Source organism: Mustela putorius, unplaced genomic scaffold (genome assembly GCF_011764305.1).
Source record: "Mustela putorius furo isolate JIRA1106 unplaced genomic scaffold, ASM1176430v1.1 tig00003988_pilon_pilon_pilon, whole genome shotgun sequence".
NCBI lineage: Eukaryota > Metazoa > Chordata > Mammalia > Carnivora > Mustelidae > Mustela > Mustela putorius.
Genome location: NW_025422127.1, coordinates 8,300,724 through 8,314,359, shown reverse-complemented (window position 1 = coordinate 8,314,359; position 13,636 = coordinate 8,300,724). Strand labels below are relative to the sequence as shown.

The window sequence follows — 13,636 nt, the reverse complement described above, 5'->3', positions numbered from 1 at the left end:
TAGCAGGATAACCCTTTCAAGTGTTGTTTTGGGGGTTCCCCTCCCACACTGTGCAAACAAATAGACAAATGCCATAAGAAAATCAGGATGACAGAAATGCAGCCATGAGCTTTCAAGAACGCCACTGATGGAGCCCTACATGGAAGGATGCAGATGCGTTCTGACAGAGCTTTCCTCCCACGGATCTGATAAAGCATGCTCTCAAAGGAAAGAGAAGAGTGGGAGAGAAAAGGCATCCTGCACCTCAGGCAATGGGAGGGAAGCACAAGCCCTCTGTGGGCTGGCACCACTAATGACCCAGAGCCAAGGCACTGTTTAGAAGCTGAGGCAGAGCTGAGTTGACCCTCTTGTCATTCTGTGGGTCCCGCCATTCACCAGTGGACAGCCCACTGTCCATCATTAGTCCAGTTTGAAGTCTTGTTGCCTTTGTCCCCCAAACCTTTTCATATGCTTCTGACTGACCATCTTCCTGGAAGCATTCCCTCATCTGACAGCCCAGGACACTCACAGACACCATTCCACACACTCCATCACTGCCCTCACACTGGAAACTAGACCTGTAGTCCTTGATCGGTGATGGTAGAGAGAACTTGGATGCTTTGTGGGCTGATGTTGGGGACAGCTGAAAGGGAAATGTTCAGTCTGAAGAAAGCAGGATTATTTGGAATCCACATGAAGTCACCCAATGAGCCAGGATAGCAGAGGAAGGCACTGCCCCATCACAGAGCGTTAAGAAGGGGGAATGTTAGAGCTTGCGGAACATCTCGTTCCACCCTTCCATACAGCAGGGTAGACTACTTGTTTGGGGTCAAGTAGCTGGTTAATGGCTCAGCCACAAAGCATTACCAGACGTCACGAGTGAGTTTACTCCTCTCTACAGTGCACGGCCTGGGCACATCTGGTTTGAGAACTTTTCTTTGGGGTTTTCTCTGATCCTCCTTCAAGTCATGGTAGGTCAAATAAAGGACTCACTTTCTAAAGTTCTTGAAAGTCCAAATTCAATAGCTTAAAGTGAAGTTTTTGTTGGATTATTTTATTGCCATAAGATACAGTGAAGACATTTTTTCCGAAGGGTTGGGAGAGCCATAACTGATTAGAGATTTCTCCTCTGTGGAGACTCTGTGAGATCGCTTGCAGTAGCCCACAGGTGCCTGAACTGAGCACCAGAATGCACTTAATTGTGTTGAAGAAACTCCAAGCTTCCTTCCCTAAGATAAATGAGGACCTGACCTTCTTTACAGTTATGCCTGTGTTCTTCTGCTCATTCTCCCATGAATACTTATTTCACTAGAATTTTTACAGATGGAGAAGGAGGGTGTCAGCCTGCTACTCAGCATTTCTTGTAATGATTTGTAAACACTTTGTAAACCACAGTTTATCTTTGGACATTTCAGTGACTTTCTACCGCTCACCATTATTCCACCAACAAAACTGATCAGGTTGTACTTTCTACAGTTGTTCTCCATGGCCTTCTGTTCCCTTTGTAGTTTTTTATTTTTAGGAACTTTTTTAGAGGAACATTTGTTTTTAGCATCACTTTATTAGTGTCAGTGTATTTAAAGTTTCTTTTTCGTGGCAGATAAAAAACTTTCAGGACTTCTCTTACAGGAATTGTTGGAACATTCAAAAAAAATCTGTTTATGAGACACAGGGATATCCAGATATTAAACAAATCAAACAAGTTTTCTCATAAATATTAGGTTGATTCCTGGTTAACATTTTAGACTCTACTAATATTTCACACATTGTTTCTGTTCAACTAATTTCAGAACTTCATGAAAAAGTTGAATGGTAGGTTGGGTAAGAGGGTACCACAATGGGAGCCTTTTTTCCAAGGCTGGCATGTGAATGAAGTACCTGCAAATCATAAAAAGAAACAAAATAGCTTTAAAAACAAGAATTTCACATTTGGCCACATCAGCACGTATACACTCCCTGGCGAAGGGCTGTTGGATATGGGGGTCTAAGCTACAAGATTTGGCCAACATTTTCAGTTGTTTGATCTCCTCTGTTGGGTGACCTAGAAGATCTCAGACATGTGTGCCTTTTAGCTCATTGAGACACTTGACGACAGCAAAGGAAGTGAATTTCATTCACGATGTATCCCTTATCAAGGCATGAGTACGGAAGCCAGGACTGTCCTCACCGCAGTGTGGGCTGAGGCTCCTGCTTCTTGTTTCCTTGGGCAATACACAGGAAATTGAAATAAGAGGGTCAGGTTGTGAAGGGTAGGGTTCATCCCCACCGCCTTGGTAAAAGTTTGGGAAAGGCCAAGCGAAGAAAGGAAAGGGAGAAAGCCACAAGCCATCTGGTCATGGGTTAAAAGACAGGCTCTCAACCCCTGGCTGCCTGCGCATTAGAATCACCCAGGGAGGTTTTTAAAATGTCAATACTGGGCCCCCACCACTGAAGGTTCTCCATGGGACCTGGGTATCAGTATTTTTTCATAGTTGCTCTGGTGATTCTAATGCTGCAAGTTAATAAATAAGTTTAAAACAAGGATCACAAACCTAAATGCCCAAGGTAACCCATTGGGAGGAAGGTCAGGTGAGAGTGGAGAGGAGGCAGGGCCACTAAGGGGTACAGGGGCAGCTGCTAGTGGGCTCCTGTCAACTGTTGTCACTCAGGAATGTGACACTGTTTGGGCAGTTGTTTGGATTTTTTTTTTTTTTAAGAATTTTATTTATTTATTCATGAGAGACACAGAGAAAGAGGCAGAGGAAGAAGCAGGCTCTCCAAGGAGCAGAGAGCCCAATGCAGGACTTGATCCCTGGACTCCGGGATCATGACCTGAGCCAAAGGCAGATGCTCCATCCTCTGAGACACCCAGGCGCCCAGTTGTTTGGGTTTTTAAATGTGCACAACTAACACTGGAAAATTGGACTGTGTGATACGGGCCACAGCATGGATGCAGCTTGAAGACATGATGTTAAGTGAAAGAAAGCCAGACACAGTAGGAGTAAGCCATGTATCTTGTGATTCTGTTTGCGTGAAATGTCCAGAATACACAAATCCTCAAGGAGAGAAGGTGGATTCGTGGTTGCCAGGGGCTAGGGGAGGGGACCATGGCATGTGACTGCTTAATGGGCACCAGGTTTCTTTAGGGGTGATGAAAATGTTCTGCAATTAGACAATGGAGATGGTTGCACAACATCGTGAAATGTATTAAAAGCACACTTTAAAATAGTGAATTTCATGGTCTACACATTTTACTTTAAAAAAAAAAAAAAAAAGAGGAAAAACAATAGGTTGTGTGGACCAGTTCTGAGCAGGCCAAACAAATCCCTTTTATAGGAGCCAGAGTGGAACCTAGGGTGTAAAACCACATGGAGGAAAAACAAGGTCCACAAATTGGGCCAGAATGTTTTAAAAAGCCATTCTAGGGCCATAATGTATGCCTCTACAACATTTTATGTCTGCACCAGGACTGGGAACAAAGCTATGCCTGTAGTACCCTTTTCATCTTAAGTTCAAGGCAAGCTGGGTGTTTCTCTTGATAGGTGCTGATGCGGGCTGCCCACCTAGAAATAGGAGGCGGCCCTGAGGTATAGAACCCCCAGGCTGGTGAAACCTAAGCTCGTTAACTATAGCTCTTCCTTACTGTTTGCTGACTGAGGAAGAGAGGGGTGAAGGAGACAAACAGAAAGTAATAACCATGCTTGTTAATTGTTTCTCCTTGATCAGCTGTGGTTTGCTTCCCCACACCCCCAGTGCTTCAGTTAAATTCCCTAACTCGTCTTCCCTTTTTGTAGGGTTTGTTTCTCTTGATTCCTCACAGCATGTGAAAATAATAAGTACTTCTGGGAGGGGCTGGCTGCCACAAAGACAATGAGACAGGAACAGTTCTTCAGAAAAGAGTGTGAGGTTTCCTTAATCTTTTCTAGCCTGGGAATACACTTTAAATGGCAGTGGTTCTTAGAGCTCCCTCTAACCCTGCCTTACCACAGGTCAAATTGAGATGCTATTAAACACAAAACCAGAATTGCCCATCTTCTCTTCTTCTAAAGATTCTGCCTGAAAATCAGAAATGAGCGGATGCTACTGCAGATTTGATTCAGACTTTTCTTACCTGAATTCTTCTCTGTAGTCATTCCTAATATACTCAGCTAAAGTCTTGCTGTGCTGCAGGCAGCTCCTGAGGATGTAAAATTGCTGATACAGCAGAACTGCTTGGCTGGGACTTAGCGGAAATGAAGCTGAAAGCCCCTTTACCATTTGTTTCACAATACTGGCCACGAAAGTGATCTAAATGAGAAAAAAGCAGTTACATGTAGGCTGCATGCCACCAAGAAGGCACCTGTTTCAGCTGGGCCCTCGCCTCTAAAGCTAGGCCAAAGTCCTTACCACCCCTACACCAGTGCTCTTGCACTGTTTCTCATGAAAACAGCACCAGACCATAGACCAGTTTGGTTTACCGTTCACCCCCCTCTAAGCAGAAGCTGAATGAATACTGACTGTCAAGGAACTTTGGCTCCAATGTAAAAGGAGAACACTGGATGGAAGGGGAGCTTGGAAGGGTCCAAGGCCTCCTCCAGGGTGGAAGATAGTTTCTCTTCTCTTCTACTGTGAAGGACAAATGGCCCACCAAGATAAACTCCCTGTGACTTCGAAAGAGGGTTTCTCCAAGGTGGTTGTTCTCAAAATTTAGTATGCATAAAAATCACCTAGGCAGCTCAATAAACATGCGGAATCCTGAGCCCCACCTCAAGATGTTTATCATAAACAATTCTGATGCCTTTGTTCCTCAGGCAATGCCTTGAGAAACATTAAGTGAAAAAGCAAAGAAAACCAGGCTTGACACAAGCAAGCGATGTTTACGTCCCTGTTAGCTGGGGTTTTCATTGAGAGTATGTCTGCTATAATTTCTGAGGAGGAAATTAAAATGGAAATAGTAGCAATAATGTGAAGTTATTGAGTTGTTCTCACACACCCATAAAAAGTCATTTACAACAGAACCAAGGGGCATCTGGCTGGCTCCATGGGGTCATGAGTTCAAGCCCCCACATTGAGTGTAGAGATTAGTTTAGAAAACAGACAGACACACACACACACACACACACACACACACACACACACACACACAGAACCAAATAACAAAAACCAAGAATAATGGATTCCACAAGTCGTTTTATTTTTTTGAGGGGGGCACATTTTTAAACAACTACCCATAAATGTAGGCACTATGAAATCAGGAAGGCACTCTAGTGTCCTTTCAAGCTCTAACCAGGTCCCTTTACATGCCCATTAAATTAGTATCAATAAATATGTTGCCTTTTCTATTGATGTTGCTATTGGCCCTTCTGAAGTAGGACAGGGTGGAGTGGGTTCTCCCCAGTCCAGATCTGTTTACTTGTATTGACTAAATACTGCATCAGGGAAACACAGATTGAGGTTGGGGAGTCTGGAGTAGTAGAACAAAGCAATGACAATTTGGGGATTAAATCTGTAACTTCTTTTGCATCTTGCTCTTACCAAGCAAGAAAATCAGCCAGAGCTGACTGACATACAGGTAGATTCAATGATCACAACAGTTTGCTTGCTTGCACATTTCTCTCAAATGGCCAGTTTCTACCCATACTCTTTAGAATGGAGTTAATATTGAAGCTTTCAACAGTGTAGTGGTCCTTTTGCCACCTTTCATCCTGGCATACTTTATGGTCACAGACTGGCTTCATACTCAATTCCTTTGGTGAACCAACCCTAGAGGTTGATAAAGAAACTTCCCTGTGGCTTGAAGTCTTTAGTACCCCCAGACTTCACACATCAGTTCAAATGATAGAGTCTGCAACCACTGTACAGAAAAAGGAAGGGTCTTGCATCTTGCTCATAAGAGCTTCTGTTGCTATGAATTACGAACTTTATGATACTCCTTGAAGTGAAGAGAAAGTAGTTACCGTCTGTGTGCTGCTAAAGGAGCCAAGTCTATAGGCTCAGTCTCTGTATAAGGCAGCTGGCTGTTAAACTGACAAGGTTACCTACCCTCTGCCCCTAACCAGACTTTTGTAAACATATGCCGCAGGGATCTGGCAAGAAAATCTACATTCCCAAGGACATGTTCAGCATAACTATAGAAAATACCCAAAGTAGGGAACCACTGATGGCCAACATGTTTGTATATCAAAAGAGAACATATTATGTCATGTCAAATCCTCCATTAGCAATGAAAATTTAGTTGGGTTTACTACTTTTTGAAGAGATCTCCAATTAATGGATGTTGATTGGATATATGAATATATGAATGAAGAAAGGAAAATTAAATTCGGGGAAATGAGATTAAGGGATGAAACTTTTTTATAGAATTAATTCAGAAGGTATTTTACTGAATATCCGTTATGTGCCTACCACAACAGACATAGCTCCCACCCTCGTGGCACTTGGAGTCTGTTGGGAGAGAATGACATCGTGTCAGTCTTGACAGACTAGGTTGTACTGTGGTAACAAATTTCAGGAAATTTTGTGGTAACAAATTTCACAACAGTTTACTACTTGCTCACATTTTATGTCCCTTATAGGTTGGCAGGGGGTTGTACTCATTGTAGTCACTGAGGACTCTCAGTGCTGCCACTCAACACGCCAGAAGGAAAAGAGAATGCAGAGAAGCTTGCACTTGCTCTTAAACCTTCTGACAAGAAGTGACACAGGCTACTTATGCTCACATTCCATTGGCAAAAGCAAGAACAGAGACCTACCTAATTTGAGGTAGGGAGAGCAGTACAATCCTACTGGGTGCCTGGAAGGAGAGAGAGCCAGAATGTATGTGGCCAACAAATGCCAACTGCAACAGTAACAAGTCCCATGAAGGGAAGGAAGAGGTCTTCTTCCCAAGCTATGACTATGTGTGCCAATAATGGGGAGTCTGATCTAGTCAGAGGTGAGGAAATCATCCCCCACCTTGTCCCAGGAAGAGGCACTGAGGCCTAAAGGATGAGTAGGAGTTAGCGTGGAAAAAGGAGGGAAAAGCATTTCAGACAGAGGAGGAACAGTGAATGTCCTGTAATGGAGTTGGGGGTGCTGGAGGTGGGCAGTGAGTAAGAGGCACACAAAGGGAGAGTGAGGGACTAGATGAGCCTTGTAGGCTTTTTTTATGAGAGATTAAAGCAAGGCATGACATAATCAGATTTTTTGGAATAGATCTCTTTGATTAGTCTGGTGGGAAGATAGGGACAGACCATATAGATGTGACTGTAATGTCAAAGACAGAGACAGTGGTACTATGGACCAGGATGGCAGTAACCAAGACAGAGAGCCCCAGTGATCCCCAGTGTTAATTCATACTCGCCAACTCATACTTGGTGTTTAACATAAATGTTCAGGGCATGCCTGGGTGGCTCAGTCGGTTAAGCAGCCTGCTCTTGATTTCAGCTCAGGTCATGGTCTCAGGACCCTGGTATCCAGCCCTGCTCAGTGGAGAGTCTGCTTGAGGAAGCTCTTCCTCTCCTCTGCCCCTCCCTCCTGCTCATTCTCATTCTCTCAAATAAATAAATTAATCTTTTTTAAAAAGACAAATGTTAATATTTTCACTTATTTATGCAGCCAATATTTTAATGCATTCTGTTTCCTACAGAATATATCTTAGGATTTTTCATGAAGTGAAGATCACATTTAAGAGATCATTTCAGGGGGTTCCTGGGTGGCTCGGTTGGTTGAGCATCTGACTCTTGATTTTGGTTCAGGTCTTGATCTCAGGGACATGAGATTGAGCCTGGCATCTGGCTCTGTGCTGAGTGGAGCCTGCCTAAGATTCTCTCTCCCTTTCTTGGCCCCTCCCTGCTCATGGTCTCTCTCTCTCTCTTTAAAAAAAAATTTGTTTTTTTAAAAAGGATATCATTTCAGTACCTTAAGCACTTAGGACCCAAATATAAAAATGCTTTTTTAAAATTAAATAATAAAATAATCAGATTTACATTTTCCTTCTGCTTTATAAATATCACTACTTATAGAGAAAATTTGCATTTTATTAAGTAAGCACAAGAGCACCTGTTTAATTACCTATGAGTGGTGGTCTTGTTTCTGCTTCCTGGTACTTACTGTGGGAGGACGACTCTGGAGGAAGGACATCATCCAGCTAATAGCAAACGTAGTGGATCCCAATCCAAGATTTCCCTGAAAGACTCGAGGAAATAAATAAGTTGTATTCATGAAGTCCAAATTGTACATAAAAGGATATTCATTCTCAAATACATTTTATCTTGATTAATGAAATCTCTATAATCAGTATTTAGCAAAAAATTTAAAAAGTAAAATCAGAAGGCACGTGGGTGGCTCAGTGGGTTAAACCTCTGCCTTCAGCCCAGGTCATTGTCTCAGGGTCCTGGGATCGAGCCCCGCATCAGGCTCTCTGCTCTGTAGGGAGCCTGGTTCCCCCTTTCTCTCTGCCTGCCTCTCTGCCTACTTGTGATCTCTCTCCCTCTGTCTAATAAATAAATAAAATCTTCAAAAATAAAAAGTAAAATCAGTATTTAGGGAGATAAACTGGATGAGTACTTGAGAGCAAAAGTAGTATCACTTATGTTAGCTGACTTTGGAGACCATCTCTAATACAAGTATATTAAAGGTATATTATTATTCATATGATGTAGAATCATAGGTATGTAATAGTCATATGATATATAACAATCATATAGTATAACATATATGATAAAAAATAAGTATGGTACCTGCTGAAAGATAAGAAGTATCTCATATAAAAGTGCTGTAGCTGTGTCTGTATATTCCACGATAAGCTTCTGTAACTGGAATTTTAAATAATAAGACAATATAATTAGCAGATCCAAAAAAATGGTGATTTCTCCTGGTTGCCATTAGGTACTTATAAAAGAATTTTTGATTAACTGAAAATAAAATGAGTGTGATCAGTTTTCCTATTCTGTTTGGTTCAGATAGTCTCAAAACAAATGAACAAACAAAAATGGCTCATAGAAAGACTACACATTGAATAATGTCTATGAAAGTGGATCAGGGAAAAATGATATAGAATGCTACCACACAAAAACCCCTGCACACTTGATTTGCAAAATCATTCAGATCAATAACTCTACCTCATTTTAAGACTAATGAAATATGCTCCCTAGAATTAAGGTGGGGGATTCTCTGGGTAATTTGGGCTTAAGCCCAGCATGAACTACAACTCCCTCTGTGAAATGGGTAAATATAGGGCTTAGAGATTTTTTACTTTATTTTCTTGCAAGAACTCCAGTTAGTGAGGCTGTCTTCTAGCTTCAAGTAACTCTTCTGGCCCATCCACCACTTGGTGCATGAGAGCTGTGCCTGTGGGCATTGATAGAGGCCAACACATCTTCCCTGACAGTATTCTTTGCAAGAAAGAGCTCTAGCTTGAAATCTCCCACTGTGTTAGACCTTGGAACCAAAATGTATATGATCTGCTCATGGCTGCACCAATAGCCCAGGCACAAAAGATCACCAAATCCAAAAGCAGGAAACTCAGACCTATCTATTCTGTCCACTACCTATTTTTATAAGGCTATACCATAGGCAATCAAGTCAGCTAATCCAAAACCAAATTCACTGTTTCCCTTTTAAACCTACTCTTCTTGCTGTAATTCTTACCTGATACCCAGCCAGAATCTAAAAGTCATCCAATGTTCACAATTTATTTTCAACATCAAACATCAGCACAATTTCCTAAAAATTTCTGGAATCTATTCTCTTTGCAACTACCATCCCTTTTGTTTTCTTCATAAATTTACTCAACAAATATGCGTCCGACACTGTGCTAAGGGTTGGGGATACAGTGGGGAGCAGCAGAGACATGGACTGTGCCGTCATGGAAGATAGTCTAACCACAGTGTAACAATCAAATAAATAAATGCATCGTTGCTAACTGAGAAAGCGTTCTGAAACAAGAGTATAGGAAGTTAGGAGAGCTCTAAAATGAAAGTCCAAGTCTTGTTTTGGGGGTCGAGGATAGCTTCACTCTGGCCTCTATTATTCTTCACATGGATGTCTGTACTAGCTTCTTAGCCCTGCCTGAGTCTTGCTTCCATCCCAGTCTGTAAACCCTAGTATTACTTAAGCCGCTGTTGAAAATGGTATCATAGTTACTCCACATAGTCTCTAATATTCATATATATGAATAGTTATATAATATTCACACATATGAATATTATATTCATGTTATATTTAATTAACATCTGTCTCTCTAACCAGACTATAAACCAGTGAGGGCAGAGATTGTGTCTGTTTTGCTTCTTGTTTGGACCTCACTGCCTACCACACTGTTTAGCTCATCATAGAGTTTCAATAAATATTTATTGAATGAATGAATAAATTTAAGAGTTTTCTAAAACATAACTCTAATTGTCTAAGAACTATCAAGTCATATCCCATCCTTTTAAAAAAATCAGAGCTAATAAAAATAAAATAATAAAAATCTGATTTATTCTCTCAGAATATGTGCTTTCTAGGTAGTCTGATATTTCTAATGTTTTAGTAAAACCTTGGAAAAACAAGTAATTCTCACTAAGTTTGCACTACTTAGATAGGTAAGGAGATGGTAAACTAAGGCAAGAGAGTTAAAGTCTCTTAAAGATTATTCTTTTGGGAGCCTGGGTAGCTCAGTTGGTTAAGTGTCTGCCTTTGGCTCAGGTCATGATCCCAGGGTCATGGGATCAAGTCCTGCATCGGACTCCCTGCTTCTCCCTCTTTTTGTCCCCCGCCCTCCCTCCTGCTTCTGCCCTCTCTCTCTCTCTCACATTCTCTGTCAAATAAATAAAATCTTAAAAAAAAAAAAAGACAGTGCTTTTTTACTATTAGACCCCTACTGTGGAATTACATATACATAAATATTTTGTATAGAGGCAGATTTATCTAATACATACTAAATCTAATTTATCTAATACATACTAATTATCTAATACATACTAATTATCTAATACATACTAAATACTAATTATTTTCCTTAGTATACATACTTTTTTTCTTAGTATACATACTTTAAAACATATAAAATAAATATATATTAATACTGACAGAATACCCATCTAAGTTTTGAGGTTAATGGCAAAATATTTACTCTTTGATTTACATTAGAAGACAAGAAGCCAGGGCACCCCTACATATTGTATTTAGTCTACCCCCAAATTCTCATCTCACCTTAGCATCAAAAGACATTTCAACTAAAGTTGAATCAGCCACCAACTGGATATCAAACACAGGACAAGATTTTGGAATCCGAGGTTCACTAATTAAAATTAGCAAAAGATTAAACAGTGTTCCCCTGAAAAAATAAATAGAAGGCAACTAATGAATAAAGTTTGAAAATAAAAACAGTAAAGCCAAGTTTGTAGGCATTGAATATAACTAAAAGAATGCATTGCAGACCATTCTTGACTGAACTTTTGGATCCTTGGACATGCAGACAATGGAGTAGTGGTAAAACATTTAAATGAAAATATATAATTTCTTGGTCTTTTGACTCAAAGCAAATTTTATGTTTTGTTTTTTTTTTTAAAGAGTGTGTGCACAAGTGCAAGAGCGGGGAAGGAGGTGTAGAGGGAGAGAGAGAGAATCTTCAGCAGGCTCCACGCCCAGCAAGCAGTCTGACAAGGAGCTCAATCTCATGACCCTGAGATCATGACCGGAGCTGAAATCAAGAGTCCATCACTTAACAGACTGAATCACCCAAGCACCCCTCAAAGCAAGTATAGTTCTATAAGTTCACATAGCTTAGAAAACTTAGTAAGTCTGGACTTAAGGGAAATTTGGGTGATTTCAAATTAAAGCAGTATTTTCCAAAGGGCTCTTTCTGCACCCCCACAAAGGGCTTTTTATGGACTATTAATCCCAGGCAAATTATAGTCAAAATAGATTCTGTGATAGAAGAGGTATAGGAGATACTTGGTCAAACCAAATTCATTGAATATCTTTACTGTTGGACTTCTCAGAAGCTTTAATATGCTCACATGCACTGTTTATCTCCAGGACAAAGAAACTGCTTTATGAAGCATTTCTTAAAATGCTTATTTAATCATAGGGTTTTATTGACTCTAGAACTCTTTTTAAAAATTTTTTTTAAAGGTTTTTTTAATTTACTTGACAGATCACAAGTAGGCAGAGAGGCAGGCAGAGAGAGGGGGGAAGCAGGCTTTCTGCTGAACAGAGAGCCCAATGTGAGGCTCGATTCCAGGACCCTGAGGTCATGACTGAGCCGAAGGCAGAGGCTCAACCCACTGAGGCACCTAGGCACCCCTCTTTTTAAAATTTTTTAATTGAAATAGTTGACATGTTAGTTTCAGGTATACAAGATAGTGACTCAGCAATTATATACATGATCATATTCTTACCATGATAAGCATAGTTACCATCTGTCACCAAATGAAGTTATTACAGTATGATTAATTATATTCCCTGTGCCATACTTTTCATCCCTTGACTGGCTTATTTTAAATTTGTACCTCTTAATCCCCTTTACCTATTTTACACATTCCCCCCATTGCCCTCCCATTTGGCAACCACTTGTTCTCTGTATTTATGAGTCAGTTTCTCTTTTTTGTTGTTATCTGTTTGTTGGTTTACTTTGTTTTTTAGATTCCACATATAAGTGACATCATGTGGTATTTATCTAACTTATTTCACTTAGGATAATACACTCTAGGTCCATCCATGTTGTCACAAATGGCAAGATTTCATTCTTTTTTTAAAAGTTAAAATATCTTCTTTTTTCATTTTTAATACATTTTAAAAATTATTTTTATTAACATATAATATATTATTTGCCCCAGGGGTACAGGTCTGTGAATCGTCAGGCTTATACATTTCCTAGCACTCACCATAGCACATACCCTCCCCAATGTCCATAATCCCACCCCCTTCTCCCTAACCCCCATCTCCCAGCAACCCTCAGTTTGTCTTGTGAGATTAAGAGTCTCTTATGGTTTGTCTCCCTCCCAATCCCATCTTGTTTCATTTTTTCCTTCCCTACCCCCCAAAACCCCTGCCTTGCCTCTCACATTCCTCATATCAGAGATCATATGATAATTGTCTTTCTCTGACTGAATATTTCACTCAGCATAATACCGTCTAGTTCTATCCACATCATTGCAAATGACAAGATTTCATTTCTTTTGATGCCTGCCTAGTATTCCATTGTATATATGTATATATGTGTGTATGTGTATATACTCATCCTTATCCATTCATCTGTTGATGGACATCTAGGTTCTTTCCATAGTTTGGCTGTTGTGGACATTGCTGCTATAAACATTCAGGTGCACGTGCCCCTTCAGATCACTACATTTGTGTCTTTGTGGTAAATACCCAGTAGTGCGATTGCTGGGTCATAGGGTAGTTCTATTTTCAACTTTCTGAGGAACCTTTATACTGTTTTCCAGGGTGGCTGCATCAGCTTGCTTTCCCACCAACAGTGTAGGAGGGCTCCCCTTTCTCCGCATCCTTGACAACATCTGTTGTTTCCTGACTGGTTAATTTTAGCCATTCTGACTGGTGTGAAGTGATATCGCATTGTGGTTTTGATTTGTATTTCCCTGATGCCGAGTGATATGGAGCACTTTTTCATGTGTCTGTTGGCCATCTGGATGTCTTCTTTGCAGAAATGTCTGTTCATGTCCTCTGCCCATTTCTTGATTGGATTATTTGTTCTTTGGGTATTGAGTTTGAT

General features: G+C 40.5%; 1 protein-coding gene and 1 long non-coding RNA gene across 2 annotated transcripts in view; one reads left to right on the top strand and one right to left on the bottom strand.

Annotated features, from left to right (window-relative positions):
* Positions 1–13,636, top strand: part of LOC106007249 — a 91,302-nt gene that overhangs the window by 27,869 nt on the left and 49,797 nt on the right. The window lies entirely within an intron of this gene.
* The window catches only part of CUNH12orf56 (chromosome unknown C12orf56 homolog), a 105,486-nt gene continuing 92,643 nt past the window's right edge, over positions 794–13,636 (bottom strand). The window contains exons 9-13 of the mRNA XM_004766593.3: positions 11,113–11,236; positions 8,658–8,732; positions 8,029–8,103; positions 4,070–4,245; positions 794–1,857 (exon numbers count right to left, since the gene is read on the bottom strand). Of these exons, the coding sequence (XP_004766650.1) occupies positions 1,731–1,857; positions 4,070–4,245; positions 8,029–8,103; positions 8,658–8,732; positions 11,113–11,236 (577 nt within the window). The 3' untranslated portion in view covers positions 794–1,730. The remainder of the gene's footprint in view (positions 1,858–4,069; positions 4,246–8,028; positions 8,104–8,657; positions 8,733–11,112; positions 11,237–13,636) is intronic.